Source organism: Cyprinodon variegatus, unplaced genomic scaffold (genome assembly GCF_000732505.1).
Source record: "Cyprinodon variegatus isolate N-32 unplaced genomic scaffold, C_variegatus-1.0 Scaffold16, whole genome shotgun sequence".
Classification (NCBI taxonomy): Eukaryota; Metazoa; Chordata; class Actinopteri; order Cyprinodontiformes; family Cyprinodontidae; genus Cyprinodon; species Cyprinodon variegatus.
Genome location: NW_015150469.1, coordinates 609,537 through 637,292, shown reverse-complemented (window position 1 = coordinate 637,292; position 27,756 = coordinate 609,537). Strand labels below are relative to the sequence as shown.

The 27,756-nt window shown below is 37.0% G+C and overlaps 1 protein-coding gene across 2 annotated transcripts in view; it reads right to left on the bottom strand.

Moving 5' to 3' along the window:
* LOC107091891 (plexin-A2-like) overlaps positions 1-27,756 on the bottom strand; it is a 252,833-nt gene that overhangs the window by 40,566 nt on the left and 184,511 nt on the right. For both annotated transcript variants that reach the window (XM_015386090.1, XM_015386101.1), the window contains exons 13-20: positions 27,529-27,680; positions 21,665-21,782; positions 17,677-17,813; positions 15,587-15,754; positions 13,284-13,377; positions 2,310-2,549; positions 1,056-1,199; positions 346-580 (exon numbers count right to left, since the gene is read on the bottom strand). In XM_015386090.1, the coding sequence (XP_015241576.1) occupies positions 346-580; positions 1,056-1,199; positions 2,310-2,549; positions 13,284-13,377; positions 15,587-15,754; positions 17,677-17,813; positions 21,665-21,782; positions 27,529-27,680 (1,288 nt within the window). The remainder of the gene's footprint in view (positions 1-345; positions 581-1,055; positions 1,200-2,309; positions 2,550-13,283; positions 13,378-15,586; positions 15,755-17,676; positions 17,814-21,664; positions 21,783-27,528; positions 27,681-27,756) is intronic.

Here is a 27,756-nt window from a genome sequence, read left to right as displayed (position 1 = left end):
GAAGGGTCACAGGCAGTGGTAACTAAATCTGTTAGTCATGATGAAACACTGGCCTGGATTTGGAGATAATTTAACTATTTAATTTAATGTGTGCACACAGACCGGCAGTAAATTACTGTATATTATGCTTGAAAACACATTTGTACTTATGTGATTACTCTAACAAGTCAGTGGAATAAATAGCGCTGCTCAGCACCATTTATATTCATGTTATTGAGCAGATAGTTAAATCATGGTCTATACTGTAATTAGACCATGAAAGGCCTAAAAGATCCATGATTATTGTGTTTTTAAAATCTGACTCTCATTCTGTCCACATGCAGACTGTGCCGGTGTGACACCGACCTTCTTTGCACTCCAAGGCGACGCGCGACTCCAGGTTGTCCATTTGCATCTGCAGGCGCTTCAGGGTGAGATCGTTTTCACGTGACTTCCGCTTGTAGGCGATGAGCACGAGGATGACGATGATGAGGAGGAGGCCGCCTCCTGCGGCGATGCTAACAATGGCGGGAAGGGTCAGGAGGCTGTCAGACATAATGTGCACTGCTCCGGGTGAAACATGGAGGCCTCCGACTTGAACCTGCCAGAGAAGTGGTCAATGGAACGAGATTAAGAGCTAGATTTAAGTGAGACTTTATTCTTACATCTTGAATTAATTTTAACTGTTTCTTTATTATCTTCTCTGCACTGCATCAGGATTGCTACACAGAAACCCATTTTTTTTAAGAGCTAAAGTTAGTATTGTTGCCTCAAACTGACGCTGGGTGTAAACACGACTACCTGTGTGCCGCTGTTGGGAAGGAATTAGTTTGGGGCATGCACTCAATAACGGAGCAAGCAAGTAAAAATAATTGCTGCAGTTTTAGTCGGAACTTTTGGACAGCAGGAGCTGCCCTCCCTTTTGACCTCATTCCCGCAGCTGAATGAGCAATGATGTGAACACAAATAATAGAGTGTAAAGGCCAGGCGCTGAGGAAAAAACACAAATTCAAGGATAAATGGGAAAGATAGAAACACAGAGTGTCAAAGCAGAAGTAAAACACAGCAGGACTGACCACAACTTTGTATTGGCCGGTGAGGTTGGGTGGCTCGCACAGTAGTTGGCTCTCAGACACGGTGACGGAGCAGGGCGTCTCGCCTATCAGTACAGTGTAGTTAAGCTTCGCCCCTCCAGACGTTGGGGGAATCAGGTTTCTGCCCTGTAGGCATATGGATTTAGACAAAAAGGATCAACTGAGACACTGAGACAGACTTCAGAAAAAAAAAAAATCACAGCTTTTTTATGATCCTAAAAAATCCAATCTGCCATCTAATTATAATCCACTGGTTTTGGACGCAGCTGGTGCAGAGTATGGTTTTTAGATCTGACATTGTTAGATGTGTCAAAGTACCACAATAACATATGATCAAGACAAATCACTGAAATGTAATGCTTATAAATTCTGTTCCTACAAAAGAATAAAAAAAAAAATATCATGAAAATTAGCTTTTGCCCCAATCCAGTAAAAGATAACAAGAACAAGAAAAGTTTTGAATAAAGATACAGATGTAAGTCAGTGTGGGAGGTTCAAACAATGGTTTACCATCTCTTTCCACCATTAGCTGCTGTATTTACAGCCAGAAGTGATTTGCATTAAGTCTGTACAAGCTTTGTCATCTAGGCACTGACATGTTTTATAGTATTCTTGGCACAAAAGCGTAGGCTTAAATTTGGATTGTGTCTTGATAGGATTTAGGTTTGAACTTTGGGTCTTTTTTAACAATTGTTCTAAAATGTGCTTTGAAGCTCCAGCAGATGTTTGGGCTCAGGGAAAGTGAACCCCTCTTCTCTGCAGCCTCTAACATATCTTCTACAGAGATGCCTTGCATACAGGCTTATATTGTTCAATCACCTCTAGATAGCTTGCCTGCCCATGCTTGATATACTCAACCTTACAATAAGATGCTGCTAGCAGATTTCAATCCTGTATCTACAGTCTTCCAACATAGAACTGTATCCCAGCAGCTCCTTCAGCATTACCATGATTCTGTTCAGGTGGTTAGCCATGTTTTGAGAGTTTAGTTGTAAATCATTTCCACATGATGGATTGCTCTTCTCTGAGAGATTTTCAAGGACTGGGGTTGTATTCATATGTGTTAACCCTTATTTAAACTTAAGCATAATCTGATCCCTGACCAGTCACTGTATTCACTGGTCTTCATTATTTCTTTAGAGTTTTATAACATGAAAAAATCTGAAAACACGCAGGGGTCGGAAATTTCTTTTCAAAGCATTGCAGATGCAAAACATGTCTTTTCTAAAACTTTACCTTGAGAATGATTGGAGAACCTGGCTTTTGCTCCAGGACACCAGAGGTGCTGAGGGGTTCAAAAAAAGGGTTTGGGTAGTATACGAGGTTAGTGTTGTTGTAGACCAACAGCGCCTGGACGTTGTTGAAGACGAAGCCAAACTCGTCGGCGTGTTTCACAGAGTCCAAACCCGGGAAGTATTCCGCCATGAGGGAGGGGGCGAAGCAGCTCATAGTGGTGCTGTTCAGTCCTTTACACACCTGGAAACAAATCAGGTTGTGACTCTAACATTTGTATGACAACAAACTTATTGTAAATGCAATAGCTAGATCCTTTCTAAAATAACCTTTTTCTTTTAACCAAAGCTGTGATTTTTTAAAAGTCAGACACTTCAGTAGTCTTACTCCACAGTGAATCAACCAGCCAAATAATTGACACATAAAAATCCAGAATCTTTTCAGGAAAAAGGATTTACTTGCTGCCATTAAATCCATCTTTATTGTGGAGGGAGCCTCCATAAAACCGGAAATAAATCGCCGCAATTGCCTCACTTTAAAACACTTGAGGGCAACAACCACAAAAGGATGGAGGCTTTGCTCCTCCATCTCCAGGTAAAGCTTGAGCCATGGTTCTTTTATTACTTCTCTGCAGTTTGCGTAGATGTGAAAGCTGCCTTCCATTCATCCTCCCTGGCTCAGCAGCAGAGAGAAAGAGACGGGATTGATTGCAGCACAGCACTCTGCTTGCAGAGGTTTTTTATCTCCTTTCACTCCCTTCCAGCTTTCTCTCAGGGGAAAAAACTTAATTAGAGCTAAATATCATCAAAGATAGCGAACGGCAGCAAGTACCACACCTCTTACCTGTTGTCTGCTGCTGTGGAGAAAGCGAGGGAGATCGATGCAAACTCATCTATGTAAGGTACACCGATTGGATTTTGCCAGCATGAGGTAAGGCGAGCTGCTGCAGCACAATTGAGGGAAGGGACTGGCATCCTTGCAAACTCACTTTTGGACTAAAACTTGATAGTTTTTGAAGTTTTTCATGCCCTGAGACCAATGTACCTCAAACAGCAGCAATTTAATACCTCAGTAAGTAAACAATAGGGTTGTTTGCCTTTATAAAGGTTTTAAAAAGTCATTTAAAAATCCTATGTAAAAAATACAATCTGTCATTCCTTCAGGGAAAAAATCAGCAATAAGATACCAAACCCGAAATAACTACAGTTTCCTCTCCCCAACCACTGAGTGCATCTAGCAGAAAAACACTGATACAGATTTATCTTCCATAGAAAAAGGACCTATGTGGCTCTTGGTTCTGAAATATTACTGGTTCTGGAACGCATAACGAGTCAAGACGTGAAAACTAAGAAAATACTGCTATTATAAAGGTTAGTCGGATTTATAACAACACTTGGGATGATATAAGCATGTCTAGTAAGGAGCTCAGCCAGTAGTATTCTGTATAAAACATAACAGCAATAAGGAAAAATATATTCTACTCAATAAGCATAACTTTTTTTTTTGCTTTAGTCCAGTGGTTAACAACAGAAATATCACTTCAGTTGAATCTTCTACAGGAGAGGGAATTTAATATTGCAAAAGACTTTAAACTTTTTCATTTTGGGATTTATATCAGCAAGATATACCATCAAAAACATCCATTACCATTGCTTGATTGGTTGAAGGTTAAATCTTTAAAAAGTTGAATTTAAATTCACTGGAAATGTGTGGCATCTCTCTCTAAGCTTGACCTCAGTGTTTAATGCGGCTCTTTTGGGTAAGAAATGAATTTTTATGGCAGTAATGTGGAATGATGGCCAACTGGTTCTAGCAGTGCGCTTGTGCTCTGAGAATGTTAGAAATACCTGGTTTCGATCCCCACAGCCTTCACTCTGGGTCCCTGAGCAAGACCGTTAACCCCACACTGCTCCCTTTATGCCGCACAGTGGCATCCCACTGCTCGCCACGGGAATCGGTTTAATGCTGAGGTAAATTTCTCCAATATGGTTCCCTGAAGTGACAATATTTTAACTTACATAATTAGAAATGCTATTCTTGCAGCATAATTAACTGTTTTCTGTTTAAAGAAAAGATATTAGATTAAGTAGGTTTTTTTAATGACTACTGTGATATGATATGTTATCTATTTAAGGATATTATTTTTAAGCCATCTTAACAGCCGTCCATGCAAAATATTTAACCCTCTTTAAATGTTTGCCACTGGTTTCCCATTTTACACTCATCAATCTGTTGCATTGTTTGCCCAACAATAAAGGAATACTAGATGTCCAGTGTAGTGCATTTAAAAAAAGTAGTAAATATGTGAAAAAAATACTTTATTTTTATTTTATCATTCATGATGAAGCTTCCATTATTGAACTAGATCTTTAAGCATCTTAGCACAACTCCTTCACATGTCTTGCCCTCATTTCATAAGCTTACAGCTCAGTTGAAGGTGTAACTGCACCAACCAGCTCTCACTTGTTGGAAATTACTTTCCCTGGACTTGGCATTTTTATATTTCTGCTTCCCACTTTTACAAGCTGGAATATTTGCAGAAGCGCATGAGGAGAGCGAGAAAGATATGCTATTTTTAAAAATAGATCCCAGAGCCAGATAGGGCTCCTGACGCACTCTCAGCAAGTTTTTGGTTCTGTGAAATCACATTAACAAGTGAAAAGTTATGAGAAGAGATCAAAGTTAATCAGGATTTTACACCAGCTTTTGCATGCATGGACACTACTTTGCAGTGTACCAGGAGCAATTAATGTAATCTGAACCACATTGTTCCAGAGCTATAAGACATTCATCTCTCTTTTTTTAGTTCACTGCCAGAACAAAGAAGGCTGCTCAGAAATGACTTTCAGTTCTAATTCTTATAATGGACTATATCATTAGCAAAGCTTTCAAGTGATGTTCATAAGGCCATCCAAGTCGGTGTTACTGTTTTTTGCACATATGGTGTGAGGACTTTATGTTACAGGACACTCAAACAGGGCAAATGAGTCAGTAGGCGAGTGTCTTATTTTGATGAGTAAAGAGACATTGGAGGTTTAACGGCTGAAAATCCTCTGGTTCATCAGCTTCATTCTCGCTGTTGGCATAGTGACATGTTGTATAGACGAGCCCAGATGCTCCGACAGGATCCTCGTGACTGTAACATTGGAACAGCAGGACATTTGCAAGTCAACTAAAGCTCCGACTACCATCTGCTCTGCCGGAGAGGGATACTGGGCTTTTTTTTTTTTTTCCCCTCTACTGTCCTTGTCCTCTTTCCAATTTTTTCCAAAAATCTTTTGCGTTCACTGAATCCTGTCAGGAGTCAAAAAACTGCAGCCATCATCATGTAGGATGGTTTCTAGAGCTGTTAGAGTGTAAATCCAAAGGGAAGAGTGATGAAAATAGACAGGCTGCTTATGGCACTGTGGGACTGGTTGCAGAAAATGGAACACTACGTTACATTTAGGAAGCGACAAGGAAGAGCTAAATTTAAAGCACAGGAGCACAAACATGAACACTGAGGACAATATTATGAGCTGTTACCACTAAAGATCCAACCAGTAGTAGGGTGTAGCTGGCCTTCACTTAATTTATGATGGCCTAAAAAGAAACTCAAAACATTTCATTTCAAAGAGAGAATTCCCCATTTAAAGAAATCATCTGGGTTTATTTGTATCATTTTCTTCCATGTGGAAGTTGTAAGGCCTAGTGCAGAAAAAGAGAGCATAAAGTTAGCTGTTATGACAATGACTTCATTATTTAAATTTAATCCATAAGAAGAGGTGAGATTTTAGCTCTTTCAGTGGAAACTGTATTTATTTCAACCCCTTATCCCTGAGTTTATACTTAGTTGTACAAAAAGTTTATTTTTTGTATTTTTTGCTCTAAGATTTTAAATTAAATTAGTGCAAATTTGGGTATGAAGCTAATTGGTGACACTAGGCATCCAGGGAAGTATTTTATTAAAGCTGTTTATCTCAGACAAAATAATATTATTTTATTTTATTGAATTATTTACTAATAAGTCAAAAACATATGTTTGTGAAAAAACACTTTTTATTATCCAAGCATTTCAAATTGATGTAAGTCGTGCAAAGTCAACTCTTTACACAGTCCCAAGAGCTTTCTTTGCAATAAGACAACAGAGTTAGAAAATGGAATAATGTTAGAAATTGATCTATGACGTGTTTCTTTGAAAAATCCTTAGGTTTTTATTATTACTTTGTTTCAGATTTAGCAAAATACTGGATCCTTTCTTTGTTGCACTTTCCTATTAGCTGCTAAACCATTTTTTAATACTGTATAATAAGTGTCAGAGATGTAATCAAAACATTTGTTTTTTTGACAACAATTGCTTTTTTTGTTACCCAGTGTTTCACATTCAGCTAAATATTGAAAAATCCCTTTACTATATAACCCTATATCGCTATTTTTATTTCCATCTTTCATGAATCAATATTTTATTATGGTATGAAATTATATGGTTTAATGTTCATTCCTAAGTATTTTTTCATAATTTTACATGATCATTGAATTAGATTTCACATAATAAAAATTTAAGTATTTTAGTGGCATTTTCTATAATCATAATTAAATGACACACATGACTAACTTTACTAATCTGCATTCCTTAATTGTCTAGTGAAGCTAAAATGCTTCAAACTAAAATTCAGAATTTACTTTAGGAATTTTGCTCAGACATTGTCTATCATTACTTATCAGTTGTAAAAGACATCATAAGCCTTTGTTTTTTTTTAAGTGTGCAACTTAATTCAGATTTAGAAATTTTACCAATTGTATCAGCCAAATTCTATGTGGTCTCACAGAGCATGGATCCTGTTTATAATAATAATAAAAAACGCAGCACTGTCAATAAAAAAATCCAAAACACAGAATAAGGCCCTTTTTAAACATATAAAAGCTGGGACAGGGAAATTATAAAAAAAAAAAAGTTGTATATAAAAGCATGTAAGAACAAAAAATAAAGTTAAGAATATTAATTATTTAAAGAAAAAACTCGTTTTCTAGCTCTGCTAATCATAGTGTACGATGCCAAAGTTTGCTTAGTATGGGAACCTTATCATTACTACACCAGCTCTCTGACATCAGAGCAGCTCTACATCTCATCTGCTCCTAACATGAATAATTAATGAGCATTCAAGGCAGAAAGGTTTTTAAAAAGTATTAGAAATGCTGTTCATATGTCTTCTCATAGAATAAAGAAAAATCTGAACCAAACAGTTTTACAAAGTACTGGAAGTGGTCACAAAATTCTGATCATTTCATCTCTAGTTCCGTCGACCAAAAATATCACAAAGATTATTTGATAAAAAAAAAATCTTTAACATGTATCTGTCTTTCTACATAACAACACAATAAATGTCAATCTATAAAGCAACCAAGTCAAATTCTACAGTTACACCTATTCCTTTAAGCAAGTCAGACTCAGAGGCTACATGTAGTTGATAAAGTGATGAAGAGAATTGATAAGGTGAATGGAGGTCAGCAGTAAGAGGAAAATAATTGGGAATGTCTGCCTCATCTGTCTTCCTCCTCCACTGTTGGACACAGCCTGGCTGTTTTAAGGCAGCACCACTTCAACCCCTCTGGCTGAATGCATTACAATGATCTACAGTGTGGCTGCAGCCCCCTCAATCAGCCAAAGGTCCCTGGTCAGTGTAGCAGAGATATAGAGGAGGAAGGAAAGAGCTGGTGTGGAGCTATGAGCAGGGAGGTGTGAGAGGATAACAAAGTCAAAGGTCATCTAGATGCTAATATTTGATTTAGTTTGACTTAGTATGTTTCTGTGCTTGGTTAGTCCTATACTTCTAGACCTATTTTTCTGGTAGTTAATTCCCCAGCTTTTTTTTCGGTAGAACATTAGTTAATTTCAGCACGGATCCATTTTTTTAGAATGAGTTGTACAAACACTTTTCCTGAGGCATCTTTTCAAACTGTTGAAAATACAGAACTGCAGCCATTTAGGTCAGATTGGTTTTATCCAGTAATGCCGGGAAGATTGACTAAACCCCATTTCAAACACATTAATAGCTATCTGTTTTAATTTGCTTTTCTGAGAGAAGAACAGAAGAAGCACAAAGTAGCTGGAAGTTAGTCCACTTAGAGTGAAGGATGTGTTAAGAGAAGGCAGATTACTTTGTGGGGCTGAATATTTAGGAGAATACGAAGGGTGAGTACCATTTGCAAGCTATTTGGTAGCCTAGAAAGTTTGACAGAAAAACAGTTGGGTCAACAGTTATGAACACATCTTAGGATCTCTGAGCCAATGCATAGCATATAGCATATCTACACTTCCCTGTGAAAGGATTCATCAACATTTTACTGATTAGTTACATTTACAATCTCTAAATACAACATATTTTCCTACAATTTCATTAAAAAGATCCAAAACAAATAGAGCAATAATGAAAGTTGTTGAACTAATTATTGCACGCATATATATACATATATATATATATATATATATATATATATATATATATATATATATATATATATATATATATAGGAAAGAAACTGTTAGTGGCAGGAAAACTAGAGAATTATGTGGAGGTTCAGCCTCCTGCAGGCACTGACTTTAAACATTTTGACAGCTACACTGTAATGCTTTAGATCAAAATATACTCCTGCTTCCTTTCACTTTGGTTGGGGAGTAGTTCAATAAATATGCAGATTTCTTATAATCAAATATATAAAAAAAAAAAAAACGGCTGTAAATACAACAAAACTTTGACTTATTCCCAAAAAAAGTATCCCTAGATATGATCCTGCCACCACCTTTCAATGCATTTGCACAATTTATTAACTACAAATTAACTTTTGTAAGCCACTCTTTGTAACTACAGCCAGAGTAATTAACTTTACATTCTAAAAGAAAACCGATATGTGTGTGGCTGCAGAGAGAAAAGCCTGACATAAAAGAGATGCAAATCACTGTCATCTGGTTTTGACAGGCATGAATTCACTTTTTTTTGCAATCTGGAGAAGATAGGACATGAGAAATGTTTGAAAATTTAAGAAGATCCCAGCACTTAGTGAACCTTCAAATGGGTTTACTGTTTTCATGGTCCAGAAGCTGTGGTCCTTATAGAGAAAGTTAAGGTGACTAGATTTACATTCTGGGAACTCAGTAAGAATTGAAATAAAATGTTTGGTTGGCAAATCAATACTAGATAGATATACTATAACATTCTGGACCCTCTACTTGTGTTTTACTGCTTGAACAAAAAATAGAAAAAAGGTAAAAAAAACAGAAAAGACCTACGGTGGTTTGAGCAATATTCCAGTGGTTTGGACACTGGTTTATCTCTGTTTAATGATAAGCAAAGCAGAGATGACATTAAGATCCTTCTAACCAAAAACTCCTTAAATACTAAAAAATACTAGAAAGTAATACCACTTTTTTATTGTATGTCTTTTACCATGTCCATTGGTTGTGCTGTTCTTTTTACATCTCTCTGCAGGTGATGAAGCAGACTGAAGATGTTTCATCGTTATCTCCCTTTTACCTCCTCTTTCTTTCACCTTTTCTCCTTTTTTTCCCCTCTTTTCGTTTTTCCTTTCCTGTTCTACTAACATTGCAGTCTCCATATAATCTGTAAAAATCCCTGCATAATTATAGAAAAGCTATTTATATGCATAAATCAAGCAGTTGACTATGGCGATAGCCCTACTGCTCCACTTGGGAAAGTAAAATCTGTTGGGCTCTTTTTGGAATCAAGACAATTATTCTTATTGCCACATTGCCAGACAGGACACTAAAAAATTATAAAATTAAATAAAAAAATAAAAAGCTTGTTACCTGTATGCTCTTTGTCTAAGCGCATCTACCCTGTGATATTTCTATAATCAGCAAAGATTGTAAATGTACCAGACAGGCCGATCACTAGCTAAGCCTAGACATCTTATATACAGCAAATTACGTCAATGAGATCCTTCTGGAAGAAACAACTGTATTATAACAGAAAAAAACAAAACCTTTAGGCTTTAATTAAGATCATGATAGATGTTGCTTTTGTGGATCTTCTGACAGATATGGCACATTTTACCCAGAAAATTGGCACTTTCCCCCCTTTGATGGTTTCTTACTGAGTTTGTTTAGGTGAAAAGAATGAGATTGTAGAGAAGAAATTGGTTGGCAGACAGATGATCATTTGAAGAATATAGCTGACAGGGTGCAGCTCTCACTGCAAAGGAATGTTTTTTTGTTTTTTTTTGTCTTCCAGCTGCAACAAAAAAGAAATTGGAGACAAGGTAGGTCGATACAATGAAGGATTAGTTAACACTGCCATTCATAATTAAAATTAATATATTCTCTGAAGACAATCACAACGTTAGGATAACAAAAGCCTCTTCTAGAAAGATACTTATTTCGATGAGACATGGCGAAGCAGAAAGCAAGCCCTTCCTTTCAAAGCTTTAGTTGCTGATGCAGCCCACAGCCCATCACCCACACCAATCGAATCCGACTTCAACAGGCCTTCACACTTACTTATCAAGTGTTGCTTCTTCTCCTTAAAAAATATAACAAAAAATACCTCTTTTTGTAACTTTAATACTATTTAGGTCTCAGAAACCAACATTATCCTTTAAAAGAAAACAACCGGACTATTTTGTTAAAATAAAATATATCTTTGACTGGTTTTAGAATGTATAAACCTGAAGTTAGGATGCTGAAAATGTAGAAAATAGAAAGGCAAACGGGACAAAATGTGTACTCAACCGATTTATGTGTGCACATGGGCATAAATGTGTACTAAGCTATTCTATAAATGAAGCATGAGATTCAGATTGCTTCATGAAAGAGGTTAATGAGACAGAACGCTTTCAGTACCTGCATGTTGGTATGCAGCTACAAACAGGTCAATACAGATTGTGTTTGTGGTAATAATGGAATATATAGAGCTGGCTGGGTGCATACCTGGAACCATGTTCACACCAGGTCTGTTGCTTTGGAGTCTCAGTAAGCCATACGCCGTACATTTCAACCGACCTAAGAAGCCAACAGCATTATTTGTATCCAATTTAATGTTTGACTCTCCTCACTCTTGTTCTGCCCACCTTGCCTCAAATTACAGCAAGGAGATCCCATCCTCTTAATTAAACAAGGGCCCCTAGGACTAGGGATCAAATGTAATTTGTAACGATTTCCTGCAGCTAAGACTTTGATTATACAAGCGCTCTATATGCTGACCAAAGGCTTCTGATTGCAGTTAATCTTCCGTTGAATGCTATTAAGAGTCTCCTTGCCCCCGATCATGGACACCTCCAACATTTTCCCACAAACCGACCTCACACCTACTCTCTGCTGTCAGCCAGCTCCTTCACTGAAAAAGTTCTACTATACTGTCTTAAATGTCTTAAAATCCCTTTCTATTGTGTTACAGTGTCAGTGTTCATATGCAGCTTGGTCTACATTTTATCAGACTAAAGCAGTTAAACTGAACAGCTTCTTGCTGATGAAGATTCTCAGTCATCCAGGTCATAGTCATTCCGTAAAAGTAAAAAACAATCCACTGGACTTGGTTTCCAAGATTTGAAGATGTTTCGCTTCCCCTCCAGGAAGCTTTCTCCATTCAAAATTTTTGAATTGAGAAATATGTGGAGTATGTACAGTAATATGACACTGCCTCATCCTCACCAACTGCTGGTCAGCTGGCTGAACATGGGCTTCTATACGCTTTACATGCTTACAAGTAACAAAACCTCAGCTTCTTCCAGCTGAGAAAAAGAAACCGACTGGAAACTATGGTTAAGAATCATAGTTCATAGTTCTTACAGATGTAAGAAACTGATATTTCTTACAGATAATTTTCTGTGCAGCTGGGAAACCACAGCTAAATTCAGCAGGTGTTAATTAATCTACCATTTTTGCCAGAAGTCTATGTTAAAAAATAGGACAGTAAATAAATGCTGTAAATAACATTATTATAGTAACAATCAATATGTTTTACTATTTATACCTGTCTGTATAAATTTTCATGTTTTATTAATCTGTTTTGGATCCTGTTGCATAAATCTTTACTGAAGGTTATCATCAGAGCTCCCAAAATAGTGCCACCGCAGTAGAAAAAAAGAAAAAAGAAGATAAGTTGGTTTGCATATCTGGCTATGAAGCCTCCTGGACACCTTCCAGGTATTATGTTAAAGCCACAGGCAACAAGGAGACACACTGAGGACATGCTGGAGAGATTATGTCACTTGACTGACTTTGGAAAGCCAAGAACCCCCAGAGGAATAAAAGAAGGAGAAGGTTTGAAAAGCTATGATTATGCTGCTGCCTCAACGACCCTGACCCAGATAAGTGGTAGAAAATGGATGGACGGATTAAAAGTGTTGAATGAATACTGCATGCAGATCACTCTTACTACCAGCTGTATCAGTCACATGCTCATTGCTTAAGAAGACACGGTTGAAACAGAAGTCAAACACGCAAAAGAGAGCTAGAGGGGCCACTGAGAGCTGGCACACTTTTCCAAAGCTAAGCATCGCTTTGCTTTTTCTGCCAGCATCCACTTGGACCTTGTTTGACTGAACTGTTCCACATTAATACAGTTTGCATATTAGTAGATACTGTAGACATTTGCTGTTAAATACACAGGTTCATGGTTAACCCTCCCATCACCTTTGGGGTCAAACTGGCACAATTGGATGTTAAATTTAGTAGTAGGCTGACATCTTATTTTTGCTTTATATCTAGGGTCTTTTACTAATCTAATAGGAGCAAATAAGTAAAATTAACCTTGCAATATTTGTTAATGTCCTATAAAAGCAACAGTTTCCTTAAAGACCCAAGGCAGTAAATTTGATGTTTTAATATGAATAAGCCCCTAATCTTTAGAAATGCTTTTTGTAGTACTAGTGAATTCTATTTTGGAAGTGGATAGAGAGGAATTTGGATGTAGAGAGACATGCAGGTCCCCAAACTCTGTGTAAAGGACTGAGTCCTCCATAGATTGGTTAAATGGATCTTACGTTGACGGACTCCCGGCCACTGTACTTCACCCTGATTCTGGGCTCCTGAACAACATCCAGATTGGTTCCTGTCACAGTCAGAGGAGTGTGGCCACTGTGAAAAAAAAGAAAGAAAATTATTTATATTGTAAAATGTAAAAAAGAAAATCATCTTGTAAATTGATTCTTAGTAATCTTCTTGACTGGGTTCTTTAGGCAAAAAAGGCTGAGGAAAAAAAAGGGGAAACTAAATAGTTTATAGACATTTTTTAGAAAAACTTTCTAACCTCGATGTACATCTTCAAAATGTTCCCAGTCAGATGAAAATTACTGTATCAAAAGGAATCCCATTGTTAATTTTTTTTTTGGAGGTAATGGCCTCTGGTGTGAAGGATGATTGGGGATGAATTTTAACAAATTCCAGTTGTAACCATCAACTGGCACAGAATAGAGTTTAAAATACAAAGAAAGCTCAAGCATATTCAGAAGAAGTGGCTGCTCAGGGTTTATAACAGAGGAGTTAAAAATGTTCAGCCTGAAAAAAGAACACCTTGTGCTTCACTCGTGGGCCCAAAAGGCAATAGGGAATCATTTAGAAGACGGGGACTCTTTACCTGGAAACATCTGTTCACCATTTTGTACATTCTGCTATGTTGTAATCCCCAATTTTAATGTATTTCACAGAAATTTTATGTGAAGTGTCAAGTGTCACATACATAGCATAATTTTATATCACCAATCATAAATAGTTTTTAATTGTTTTTACAATAAAAAAAATGTATGTTGTGCCTTTGTATACAGTCTCTGTTGATTTGGTACTCGTAAATAAATTGAAACTTTTTGTACCTGGTCATAAAAGAACAGCGTATTGTAAGTGATGTAAAAAGATTTTGTTGGCAAATGAAAACAGTATAAATTAAAATGTCATCCCAAACAAACTTATCAGTTTATTTAATGTGTGACAGGCAGTTTGAGAGTGGCCATTAAAGAAAGATGATGTTCTAAGCCACAGTAGTCATCACATTTGACAATAATGATGACAATTATTTAAGGTGCATTTTAAATAAGTGCTACAAACAAAAGTAAAAAAACAAAACAAAACAATTATATAGATTATATTCCAGTCAAATTTTTTTTTAGAAACATTGACTTTTTGCTGATCTTCGCTAAGATTTACTGTACAGCAAATTATACTGTAAACATTAGAATTCATTAGAATATGATCTGCATATTCATAGAGGCTCACACAAATTTCTTTACACCTTGCATCACGATCCACTTTTCACCCGCAAACAAGTTTGCACATGTTTTACAAGCAAACCTTTTAAAGATCAGGCCCTACCAGCTGTGGGAAATTAGACTGTCCATCTATATAAACACTTCAAGCTGGTGGTAACATGCTGGGTGTTTTTTCTTACTTTATTTGTTTTAAATTTTTTAGGTACAGGGAAGTTTTTTAAACTAATAGGAAGATGAAAGGAAAAAAAATACTAATCCACTCTTTAAGTAAGCCTGTTTCAGGCTGCAAAAAACCTATGATGGGTAGATGTTTTTATTCTAGGAGGATTAATAAAAGCACTCAAAAACTCCTACAATAGATCGCTTTAACATCAAAGTATGTTGGTGTGTTAAAAGAACAGGAAAAATGTATAGTCTCTACAGTATATGTTCAAAGATGGTTAACCCACGCCGCAAAAGAATTGCACCTTTGACTGCAACAGCGGAGGATTGACTCATGGTGCTGTATGCAAATGTGTTGCATTCTTTTCAGATTTCTTTTGCACATAATGTTGAAAACAATTTTTTTCACCTTTTGATTATTAAAAATCTGGTGTTGATCCCAATAATATCCATAAATCTCAGTAACATCCATTTAACTTTGCATATAGAGTGAAAAGATGTGGAAAATTTCAAAGCGCATGAACTTTAACACCTACTTAAAGCACCTTATATGCTTTGCGTTCAGGTTAAGGGTTATGTTCTATAGAAGATATACTATATTGAACTCTAAGATGGATTAATTTCTTACTTTATTTATCTCCAATGTTAAAGCCATAAAAGAAAACATTTCCACAGATGAATTGATTTCACGGTTGAATCTCAAACTTTAACCTCAAGCCTCTTCAATCTGTTTGTTGGGTCTTTTCTATCAGATCCAGACAAATTGGAAAAAAAAAAACCTGTACAGAAACTGGAGGTGTAGTATTGACTCCTGTCTGCTTCCTGCTGCTGACCTTAACTGAACTTGATGAAGGTGAAATTTTTAACCCCTTTTAGTGAATGTGAGGATTAAGGTAATTTATGTAAGGTGTAATTTGGGTTACCTTGCAATGCTCCAGTCTGGTTCGATTCGCTGGACAGTGGGGTCCTCTATGTACTCAAAGGTGAGGCTCTCCCTGATTTGCGCATTATCCACGCTCACACTGATCTGAACCAAGCCGACCCCCGACATCGACGGTGCTGAGTAACAGATTATCTCCTTCATGGTCCGTCTAAAAAAAAAGCAAGGAACAAACAAACAAATTTAGATCGGTATCATTGAAGTGCAAGTCTGCAAGCCATGGTACATCGGTGCATGGGTTAGAAAAAAAATATGGTAAACCTGTAAAAAGCTATATTACCATCAACATAATTCAATTTACATAAGCAAAAGGCAACAGCAACTGAGTATATCTTGCAATTTGTTACACCAGCCATGTTCTGTAATTACCTGAATAACAACACAGCGTGAGCAAAGCTGCAGCCCATGCACACACTTAGTAACTCCAACACTTGCATGTCTTTTGACAATATACTTTCCCAGCACTCCATTATCTACCTGCACACCCTCTGAATCTGTATCAGTTCATTAGCAGTAGGGACATTGCACATTGCCCCACCCTCCTCTTCCTCCCATGCAGTAGCACAAACCACCAATTAACCCCATATCTCATTAAAAATGCCCTAACTCCTGAGCCTCACAACATCATAGTCACATTACTGTTGCAGGGCTTAAAATAGGCTCCTTCAGGAGTGAAATGTAAAAAAGAGGGCATGTGGGAGTATCTTGAGTTATGAAAACAAGGATGGTGAGGAAAGGAGAGAGGCAAGTATGAGAGGGAGAAAATAAAAACTGATGTTGGGTTGGGGTGGGGGGCATAAATAGACCAATGGGAAGATAATGAGAAGAATGGGAGTGGATGGAAATGAGTAAAGGGTTTTCTTGCAGCTATTATTCAAAGGTTTGATTAAGATTTGCTGTATTTTCTGACAGCAGAAGGGAGGAAGACTTTCCTTAAGGGAATTCTCAGTAAAAGAAAATGAAAATAGGGGAAGAGATGAGAATTAATGTGTCTTATATAATGGCAATGATTCATAGTTAAAAGAAAAAAAAAACTTGAAATTGCTCACAGCAAGCCATGTGCAGCTCTGACCACAGTACCAGGAACACCTGATGAAAGAACTTTAAAAAGTCTGAAACTAAATTAATGTGCAATGCAGCAGCCTGATCTCACACAGCAGGACTTTACTTAAAAACACAACCTTTAACCTTCCTTTTTGATTCACAGGCCATTAACATGTGACAAAGTTCCATGAATTGATGCGGTTATTAAAAATAAAAAGAGTTATTGGCATCTTGTCTTCACATATATTAAAGTTGTCACATACAGAGAAAAATCTGTGACCATTCCACTTTGCACAAAATCTACACCATTAAGAGTCCTGGCTTCTCTTCAAGATATTAATCTCTTCAACTCACTCTTTAGGTCCTTTCCTAATGGTGAAACATTTTTATCTAGAGGCCATGTTTCTATATATATTTAGATTTGAAAAATTTAGATTTTTAAACGAGTTAGTGTAGCCGTCCACTATAACAAGGTTTCAACCAAAAGGAAAAAGATCTATGGCATCACACACCCTCCACTATACTTACTGTATCATGTCAGAGGACATGAGCTGCTTTCTTAGACATTATTTTGGTTTAATGACAAACTTGTCAAATGTCTATATTTTTGATGGTAGGAGGTTTACATCCAGGCTTTTGTTATGTTATTTTTTTATCTATGCATGGAGGAATAGATGACAATTAAGCAGAGAGGCAAGTAACTAAAATATATGCATGTTTAATGTTCATGTCCCAGTGATAGATGGATTACGTAATTAGTATTGTCTTTTTCTGAAATGTATAATATGAGAATATGGTATTTATATAAAATACTATCTTCACCAGTTGTATCACAAATTTTGACTTTATGCAAGATTTCTATGAAGATGTTCTTCACATACAATCTGGTCCATATCTATATAGGGCTAAGATATGGACCAGAGTAAATCCTGTTATCCCCACTATCCTTCAAAGGAAAATGAAAATGAAACTTTTAATGTCCATCAAAGGAAAGCTATGTTAGATTTGGAAGTTAGTGGAAAGTCTCACCCAAAGAACTCGCACGTCTGGTTCCCAAACTGAACGTTGACACTGCTGCCGGCACCAAGATTTTCTCCCATTATGGTGACTTTGGTGCCCCCAGACTCTGGGCCTCTGCTCGGGGACAGGCCTGTGATGGTTGGAGTCTACAAAAACAGACAGATGCAAAGAGAGAAAGTGGTTAAAACAGGCCTGAGAGCCATTTAAAGCCACGGAAAAGCACAGAAGTAAGACACCAACCGACAGATTAAGGGATAGGTACTGTCAAGAGTCAACAGAAAGGCATCCCTGTGGTAACACTTGACAACTTTATATATTATAACAGATCCCAAGCAAATTATGGTTATTCATGTTGCCAGGCTGATGGCAGCCAAGCGCAGTGCTAGTGGGGGGAAAAAAAGAAAGAGGATAAAACTAGGAGCTCTTAGAATCCCTGAGAGATCCAACTACAGCATGTTGAGCTCTGTAGAGTTGTGTCTGAGTGAAGCTTTTTAAAGATGCTCTGAAAATAACTAGTGTTTACAGCAGCAAGCAGCTACGTTGCCATCATACAGACAGATGGAGAAATATCCACGTAGACAGCTCGTCATATGGGACATGAGAGTAGTGCACACTTACACTTGAACACGTGTTCATAGAGAAATGAACACATTTCTACCTTCTCAAACATCTGACTTCAATTCTTGACCCTATTAATGGACAGTTTAGTGTCCATAACTAGTTATGGTTATGGTTAATAACCATTTAGTGTCAGGATTCCTGCTTAAACAAAAACCATCTCAATTGTGACCTCTTTCAGTTGTGTAAGAGTTTTCAGTTGTGTAAAGAACCGGAGGAATTGAAAAGTTTCACACGGTGAAACCAACAACTGATACGCCAAGAACTGATACGTCCTCTATGATACAGCTAACTGCTCGAAAAAAGAATCAAACCAGGTGCTGTTAGAACAACGCAGCTAATTACAAAAAGCTGTTAATTGTTACGAGAAAGCTAATTGTGGAGGTGTGATAGAGTGTAAATGGGATCGGAGACATTCTGCTTGGTGCAGGTTGGGAATGAGATAAAAGATGCAGGAAATGTCTGAGTCAAAGGATAGATGGCAAAAAAAATTAATTTACAATTCCACAAAGTTCTTTGTTTATTTATCATGCTTGCCAACCAATTAAATCCTGTTTTAGCACCCAAAACAGTTCATATGGTCACTATTTAACAAACTTGACATAAAATTGTGAGAATTAGGGCTGCACAATTTTGCCGAAAATCAAAATTTCAATTTTTTTCAACATATATTTAAATTTTTCTTTACCTTACCCTGAAAGCCTGCTTGTCCAGAACCCAATCGTGCAGGACTTCACTGTAACATTTGCATGAAAAATTTCCTACTTTTACTATAATACATAACTTTAGGTGCTAGCTGCAACCATCTGTTCCCTTCTATGCGACTGCATACTCACTTTTACTCACATACTCATATTACTGCCACCTAAAGGGCTTACTCGTGTTAAATGTATTGTGACAAAAAATTGAGTACCTCTACGATTTGAAAATTGCATTTTCCTAAATGTGTTGCCCTGCGATGGACTGGTGACCTGTCCAGGGTATACCCTGCCTCTCGCCCGTAGGCAGCTAGAGATAGGCACCAGCACCCCTTGCAACCCCGCTTGGGATAAGCGTGACAGAAAATGGATGGATGGATGGATTTTCCTAAATTGCAATTGTATTGCAAATGCAATTATTGGCCCAGCCCAAGTGGTAATCAGATGTACAGAAGTTGAGAGGCCTAAAAGTAGTGGCAACAAATACTGGCCAATTTCCAATTGCATCACAGACTCATGAAACATGTGGTTTGATGCATGAATTGGTAAAGTATTGCAATCCCTCAATTTTCTTTAGGATCACATAAAACTGCAGATTCTTATACAGCAAAATTATATCTGAATGGGATATGTGTCAAGCTATAAATGGTGGTAAATTGGGTTTATCCAAAACTTTTTAAGCTACCTACGATTGGGTGCTTGCTTCTCATGAGTCTAAATTAAAACAAAAATCTAGATGCAAAGAGGCAAAATCCTACTGCACTTGCATTTCAGTATGCTAAGAACATCTATAGTGCAAATTCTGGAGAGATGGTGGAAATTGCAGTGCCTAAAGGCCATCCCTAAAAACCTTGGATCATTGTTTGTTTTTGAATGTTTACATTGCCTTGAAAAGATATTCATAGCCCTTAGGGTGAAGAATCTATTGACTAGACAGCTACTAGCCATTCACTCTACAAATCTTCTTTGTGGAGGAGTGGCAGGGAGAAAGCCATTGTTGAAACGAAGCCATCTGAACTTTGATGTCAGTCAGAAAAGATATAGGGTACATAGCAAAAAAAAAAAAAGGGATTTAGAAAGACACTCTGTTTAGATGAGACATGATTGTAGTCCTTTTTTCTCCACCATAGAAGATGGAGAACTAATACTCCACATCAATCTGAAACGATTTCACAGCACGAAAAAATGATGGAAGCAGTTGTGGAGATGCTCTCTATCTCTATAAAATCAGATTGAAAGTAGTTTGCAAAGAAGAGAGGTCCATAGATTCCTCTGTAGACATGCAAAGCTTATAGAAGCAATACTAATGCATTGAACATTTGTTATATTTCCCCCCCAAAAAATGCATGTTTTTCTTCTCATACATGAGCGTACACTAAACCATGAAGGTCTATTAAATAAAATCTCAATAACATATCATGACATTATTGGTAGCAATTTGGCAAAATGTGGAAAAATTCTAATGTTTTGCAAGCACTTCACAAAGGCACAGAGTCCTCGGGGGGGCACTGCATGGGAAACAGTTTTGCCTCTTTCATCAGCACAGCTATAGTTGATCCAGACTGACTTGGAAAAAAACATGTCACACAATCCAACCAGATGTTCCCTCCAGATGGATCCTAAAAGGGTTTTATGTATGAAATGGCCGTGGATCAAATGAGAAATGTCTTGTGCTTGTGTTCTCTGGACAAAAGCACATTATATGACATATCGTGAGAAATAGTGTTGCACTGAAAATAATGCAATATCTCTTAGCTCAAAAAAGGCTCTGAGGACAGAGTGATGTGCTTACATGTGTGGTCCTTGTTACAGTATAGAAATACGCACAACAGAAGATGACGAAGCTCTCTATAAATTGCTAAGCATCTAATATATGTTCATTTCCACATCTATATACTGTAATTATCAGGATAATTTAACACAAGACTTTTGTTTTTACATATTTATAAATCAGTATATCAGTGAAAACTAATTAAATTGTTTCATCAGCAGGTATCTGTCCGACAAGGGTTTGCGAGACAAACAGCTTAAGAACTTACCAATGTTTTTGTTTTTCTCAGTTTGAAACATCTATTGCTTGCACAGTTTAAAAGATCCCTGTAATCCCTGAACAACTCTGCCTTCTATGCAAACACACTTCTATGTAAGAATATTTTATTCATAGGTACTGAGTAATGCTGTAGCTCAGCTGGTGGGATGTGGAAAGCAAATTGACTTGCAACACTGGAAAAATATGGGTAAAAAAGTCTTTATGAAAATATTTATGAGGTGATACTAACCTCACAGGGTGCTAATAAATAAAGAGCAGGAGCATCACCAACCATGGACCATCAAAAATTCTAATAAGGACCTCTTTAAAACCTTTTGCTGTCAGTCAAGGAATGCTATTTCAGAACTAACTTATATGTAAACATGCAGCTGCCTAATTACACCGGTGGTTGGCATGACAACAAAAACAACCCTGCTTCATCAGTGGCCTTTAAACAACTAATTTGCAATTTCCTTTGGCAGAAGTCCCCTTTTTTGGCTTTCTAAATATCTACAGCACTTCTATACAAATCTGCTTTACTCAAGTTTTGCTGACTGCAGCCTATATGCACTTTTATGTGTTTTTTATGTACTGTTTAACACAATAAAGTATTTACTTACAGGAAAGTTGCTTAGTTTTAATGCAGACATACCACAAAGGAGTAGAGCTGGGAGGAGCGAGCCTTGAGTTCTGGTTTGCATTCACCCACGCACAGCTGAACGGGGCCTGGTCGACTATCCACCGGAGCGGGAGACATCTCGCACACAATCCTATCAGAGAAAAAAAAAACAAAACAAGAAAAATGAACATTAGGACAAACGTGTGATCAAACATATTTTAAAGGGACTGACTGGTAATAGAGAACCTCCCATGCATGCAGGGCCTTCTAAAGGTATTCGAAATCCTTTGGCTTTTCCACAATTTGTAGGGCTTACACTATGACAATATTCTTTCGATTTTTCTATGATCTTAGACAAAAACAAATTAGGACACGGCAGGGACTTGGAAGGTAAAAAATGAGTTTTCAATAATTAAATTCTATTCAGTTTATTTATATAGCACCAATCATAAAACATGTAATCTCAAGGAACTTTATAAGGACAATTTAAGCAGATCATACTGTCAGATTGGTAAAAAATATTTCTATATAAGTAAAACCAGCTGACTGCATTGAGTCACTGACTTTTAGAAACTCCTCCAGGATGAGTTTAAGCTTGCATTTTGTCACTGACTCTCCCTTAACAATAGAAGTCAAAATAGTTTGCAGTGAATTTGATTTATGTCCTATTTACTCTGATACCATATTTACTCTGATACCCCTAAGTTACACAGCAAAGCCCAATGCTTTGGACACACAACACTGTTTTCTCTATCCTATTAAGAAGTAGGTCCATCTACACCGACAACAGCCCTCAGTCCCATGAATACATAAGGCAGGCAGAAATGCATTGTTGCAAGAGAATGATATGATTTCTCATATGTAGTTTGCCATAAATCATATAGTGGAGATTGGAAGGAAGTTGCTGTATTTGATTGAGACAAAACATTTGGCCTATGGAAAACACTGTTAGAAAAAAATGGACATGGCACAGCATGATGACACAACATGCCCATAGAAAAATAAGGCAATGGCAGCCTCATGCTTGGGGATTCTGTTACAGGCCCAAAAACGTTCCCCTTCCAACAGGACCAGAACTCTAAGTCATGGTCAAAGGAAAAAGATTCCAAATTTGATATTTACCAAAATCTAATATAAACACAAGAAATATATTGCAGGAATTGTCAGAAATTCCTGTTTTCCTTCTATTTAATTAAATTTAATAACACTTACAATTAAGTGCCTAAATCTTTGATTCCAAAATAACAAAATATGGCAATGCCTTGATGTAGGTAAATACTTTGCAAAGCACTGTGAAAATCATACATGCATGACTTAAAATGTCACACTCATGTTGGCATGTTGCTTCACAAGTTTGAGAAACTAATCAAAGCTCTTCTCTGCTTGATATTGATTAATCTTCTAGAGTAATCGCAATCTCCTTCTATTGTTTTATGTATTTCATTATGGGGACACATCCAGGTATCGACCAGGACCCCCTTGACTGCACAATAATGAGCCCGATGATCTTCTTCCTGTGTTATAACATCGAAACTCCAATCAGATTAAGGTACCTTGGCCAACCAACGTTCCGGCCCCCCCAGGCAGCTCTGCTGTAATGCTAGTGGTGCGACATTAATGCAAATCATGCAGCAGGATCAATACCGCTCTATCATAGGGTATGATCAGGTGACAAGCAGCGCAGCAGGTGACTAGATCAAATAACATAATAAAGTGAGTATTTCTATCGATCGCTGGTGCCAGGCAGTAATAAAGAACAAGGAGCAATCACAGTTTGCAAAGGGAGACAGAGTGTGTGGCGAAGCAGATGGCAGGGCTTGGTAGGGTGGAGCTGATGAAACAGCAGATGTATTGCTTCTCCAGTGCCGATTACCTGAATTAAAACAAATGACTGGGGGGTTGCTGCAGGAATGTGGCGGAAAGTGGCTAAAGGAGATGATTTTTTTCCTCCTACGGGTCCGCAAAGGCTCAAACACCCACTCACTTCTTTAATGCAAATCGCTGCTTTATTATTGGCACTTCGTAAGCTGTAGATTGGTTGAAATATTTTTAAGTCCCTGATACATCCTGATAGGAGAATTTCCTCCTAATGAGGATTCGGGGTCTTATATCTATGCAGCAGAAGACGAAAGTTTCTAAAGAACAAAAAAAAAAAAAACAACTGCTGAAGAGACAGTCGATATTTTTCTTCAAAGGAAAAGTGGCTTTCCCCCACTAATCCAAATTCGTGAAAAGAAAGTATAAAATATAAATATGAATGTTATTTTTTTCTTTTCTTGTCCAGACTATAATAAAAGGCCTGGTGACTGCATTAAACATAGAAAGAAACACCTTAAATTTGAAGATGACTATAAATAAGCAGCTATGATCTCCACATCAAGACATCAACCCAACTCTTTCATAGTTCCACTAAAGACCTTAAGGGTTTTATAAAAATATATATATATAAATATATATACTCTACACATTGCAAAGGAATTTCCTTGCCTGCCCCCATTTAGATTAAAGCGCTGTCAGATCAGCATGCTACTGACAAATTGTCCCCTTAGGCCAAGTGGCACAATGTGAATTTTAATCACAGCTGGCCAGTCCACAGCTTTAGACATGGTGCTCATCATAATTCTATATGATTTAAAATGTACCGCCGATACTGTATATTCTCATGTTAACATACAAAAAAATGGCCGAAAACTTATAGAAATGTGTAGATCTGTGTTTATAATTGTCATTTTCTACTGTACCACAGCATATCAGCGGGAGTATGAGTAAGCAATGGTTAGCTGCTCCCATTCTGAGGGCAGAAGTAGGCCAAGGGAAGAATTAGGGTTAAAGTCTCCTCTGAGAGTCTGTATGTGTGGATGGGAATGTGCGTTCATTCAGTCAGCTGCGTGTGTGTTATCTCACTCTCACAGTACGACATGACACTATGTCAAATAAATGATTATGAATTACTTTAACCATCCACTGAAGTGAGCGAGTAAAACAGTTTTACTACACAGAAAAATCCTATGGGAATATTTGCTCCACTTTTGATTCCCTAAATGTGTTTACAGTCCTCTTAAAACTTAAAAGTAACCAAGATTACAACATGTAGAAAGTCATTTTAAGTGAAGCAATATTTTCCCTCTGTAAATTGTTGAAAAAAAATTTACCTTTAATTTATTTGTATATATATATTTTTTTTTAGAAAAAAAAGGAATAGTAAAATCTTTTCCAGTAAGATCTTGATACCATGCATGTTCACCACAAAGGAATTGTATTTGACAGATTGCTGTGGATGACTACCATACAGTGAATACCATCTAACACAAGATATATTTATGGATCACACAGAAGGCTGCTCATAATGAGCCTGGTAAGGTTGGCAGTTTTCTCATGTTAAAACCGAATTTTCCTCCCCACTGTCGCTGCATGTATCCTCAGTGTGAGATTGCTGAGTTAATTTCTTTCAGATATTTTCTCACTTATTAAGATAAGTTGACATCTATCTTACTTGAAAGGCACTGGTTCTTATATTTTTCATTTTGAAGAGACATAAATATCTGTGACAGGGGACAGGAAGTCACTGACCTCTAATCAAAGGTTCTTAGGATCTGTGATCTACTTAATAAAGTTAAAATAAAACGATAATTTCATCAACATAATAGTGTGTCACTGTTACGTATTTTAATTGGGGCACAAGCCGTGATTTTGAAATAAAAAATGGATCTGGCTCTCAGTGATAGATTGTTCACTGTATAAATTATCACAGACTATTAAAACAGTATCTATTTTTAAGATTGTATTCCTTATAACTGCTTGAAAACTGGGGTTGAAGTTGTGTGTTTTTTTTCTAAAGCATCTTTTCAAGAAATGTAATAAAACTCGAAAACTAGAGGCAACTTAATTATTTCTAATGTGAAAATTACCAGCGCACGTTTCAAAATTCGATTCAAGCTACAGTGCATTTCCTTATGTATCCTGTGTGAGACCTGAAACACCTAAAGATATTTAATAGCCGAAAGGCATTTGGTTTCTGAGTCAACAAAAGACTGCATGTTTAGCCAGGAGCAAGATGATGGGTGAGTTGTGAGTTGTGGGCCATGTTTCATTAGTTCAGGGTGAGTGGGACAGGATTTAATGTGATGTACACTCAGCATGGGGCAATTAGGGACGTAAACACAAGTAAACACACACAGCTGTTGTGGGATTGTTGCTGACTGAATTAGAAACATTGAGAGAAATGGGTTACCGTCCTGCAGGGGTCTAACTGCAAACTCCGAAACACGCTCCTTGGAACAGTTCCAGTCTTCATTAAAGGAAAGCAACTTGCAGTCTCTTTGTGCACATATCGATTGAATTCTTAGCTGTTCCAGGTTATAAATTGTTTCTAAAAACTGAAAGCTAGATGTTGTGTAAAATGACCGTTAACGGTTGGTTTTAAAAATGACTGTAACACGGACGACGTTATAAATCCTGAAAACGTTGGAGTTTGCTTAACTCTCTGTGGAAACAGGCTATAATATAATATTATTTTTCTGATTACCTCAGGTAGTAGCCTACAAGCAAGCATTTGCTGTTTTGAACAGAAAACTTTAATAACAAAAATCTGATCAATTGAGTATTAAGATCACGACTGAATTCTAATTAATTTATTATGCATCATGTGAGCCAGAAGATAAAAGCAACTTAGGCAGATACTGTTTTGTAGTTGTCATGGACATAGTTTAGGTGTCTATTTAGATCAATATCTCATAATTATATGCATAAATTCATATATCTCAAAACAGGAATTGGATTTCAGAAATGAGGTAAACAAACTGGACAAAAACAATTAACTATGATAAAAAAAAAAAAAGGCTGAGAGGCACTGAAAATCCGCCTAGTCTGAAGCCTAGAGATTTTCTGCTAGATTAGATCTAATTCCCTGCAGACGGATGGGTTGAGACAGTCCGGTAGAAAAGTGCAAAGAGATGGATGTTAGATTTTATGATAGATATTCTCATTTTCAAAAATAGGACATCATCTTCCAGTATTTCAACTTAGACTGGAGAGGATAATGTGATATGTTGCCGGACAAGTCGTGCTGTGTATGGTTAGCTGGAAAATGAAGATTTCCACAGAAAAAATATGTCTTTCTTGGTATTAAAAGGTTATAATAATGATTGTAAAATTAGGTGAAAACAGTAGGCTTAGAAATATGAGGTTGCACACTTTGATGGGAAGTTATAAGAAACAGTAAGAAATAAACACAAATATATATATTTTTTTCTGTTGTCCCTGTCAGCTGAAGCTCAAAAGCTAAAAAGATTTCTTAGGAGATCAAACATTACAGAACAACCATTAAGTTCAAAAATCAGTCTGAGTTAAAAAGGAAAGACTGAGAAACCAAAGTGTGGTTAAGAGAAATTGGCAGTTCAGGAATGAAGGAACAAGATATTTCTGCGAATACTGACACTTTACTTCACACCGTATTTAATAATCCGATTTCTACCTAAACTTAGACTCAGACAACTTTAATGTCATTTTGTAAACACAGAGTGCATATGAAACGAAATTTATTTTTTTACAGTCTTGAAACAGTAAATGAGCAGCAGCCTGGCAGTGAAATTAACATTTCTAATAATTATAATATTACCATGATCAAATCTGCAATTTTAAATAATTGTTGAATATTCATTTTTTTAACAATATAGTAAAATACATTTTTATTGAGAAAAAGAGGTTAGAGCAAAAATGCAAACATTTTGAAATATGTTAAGTAAAGGGATTGCTGTAAAGTCACCAAATGTAATCGGCTGTAAGGAGCCAGCCAGACAGAGACCAATTTGTATGTTTTGTTTTTCTTGTAAAATGTCTTGAGTCTGAAACTCAAAGCAAAAAGCCCATTAGCTAATTATCCTTGTTTTGTGACTTACTGTTCAGCAATGATGTAACCTTCCTCCACAGGGCTGCATCTGACACCTGCCACCTCCACGTTGTCCACCATGTCTGAGAATGCAAGACCAAGGTTTGTACCATGGATGGTCACCCGAGTGCCGCCCTCTGGGGGTCCAGCTATTGGAGTCACCTAAAGGACACAAAAAGCAATTTGTCAAAAGAGGTGTGCATTGCTTAAATCATCACAAAATACAGAATGCATGTTT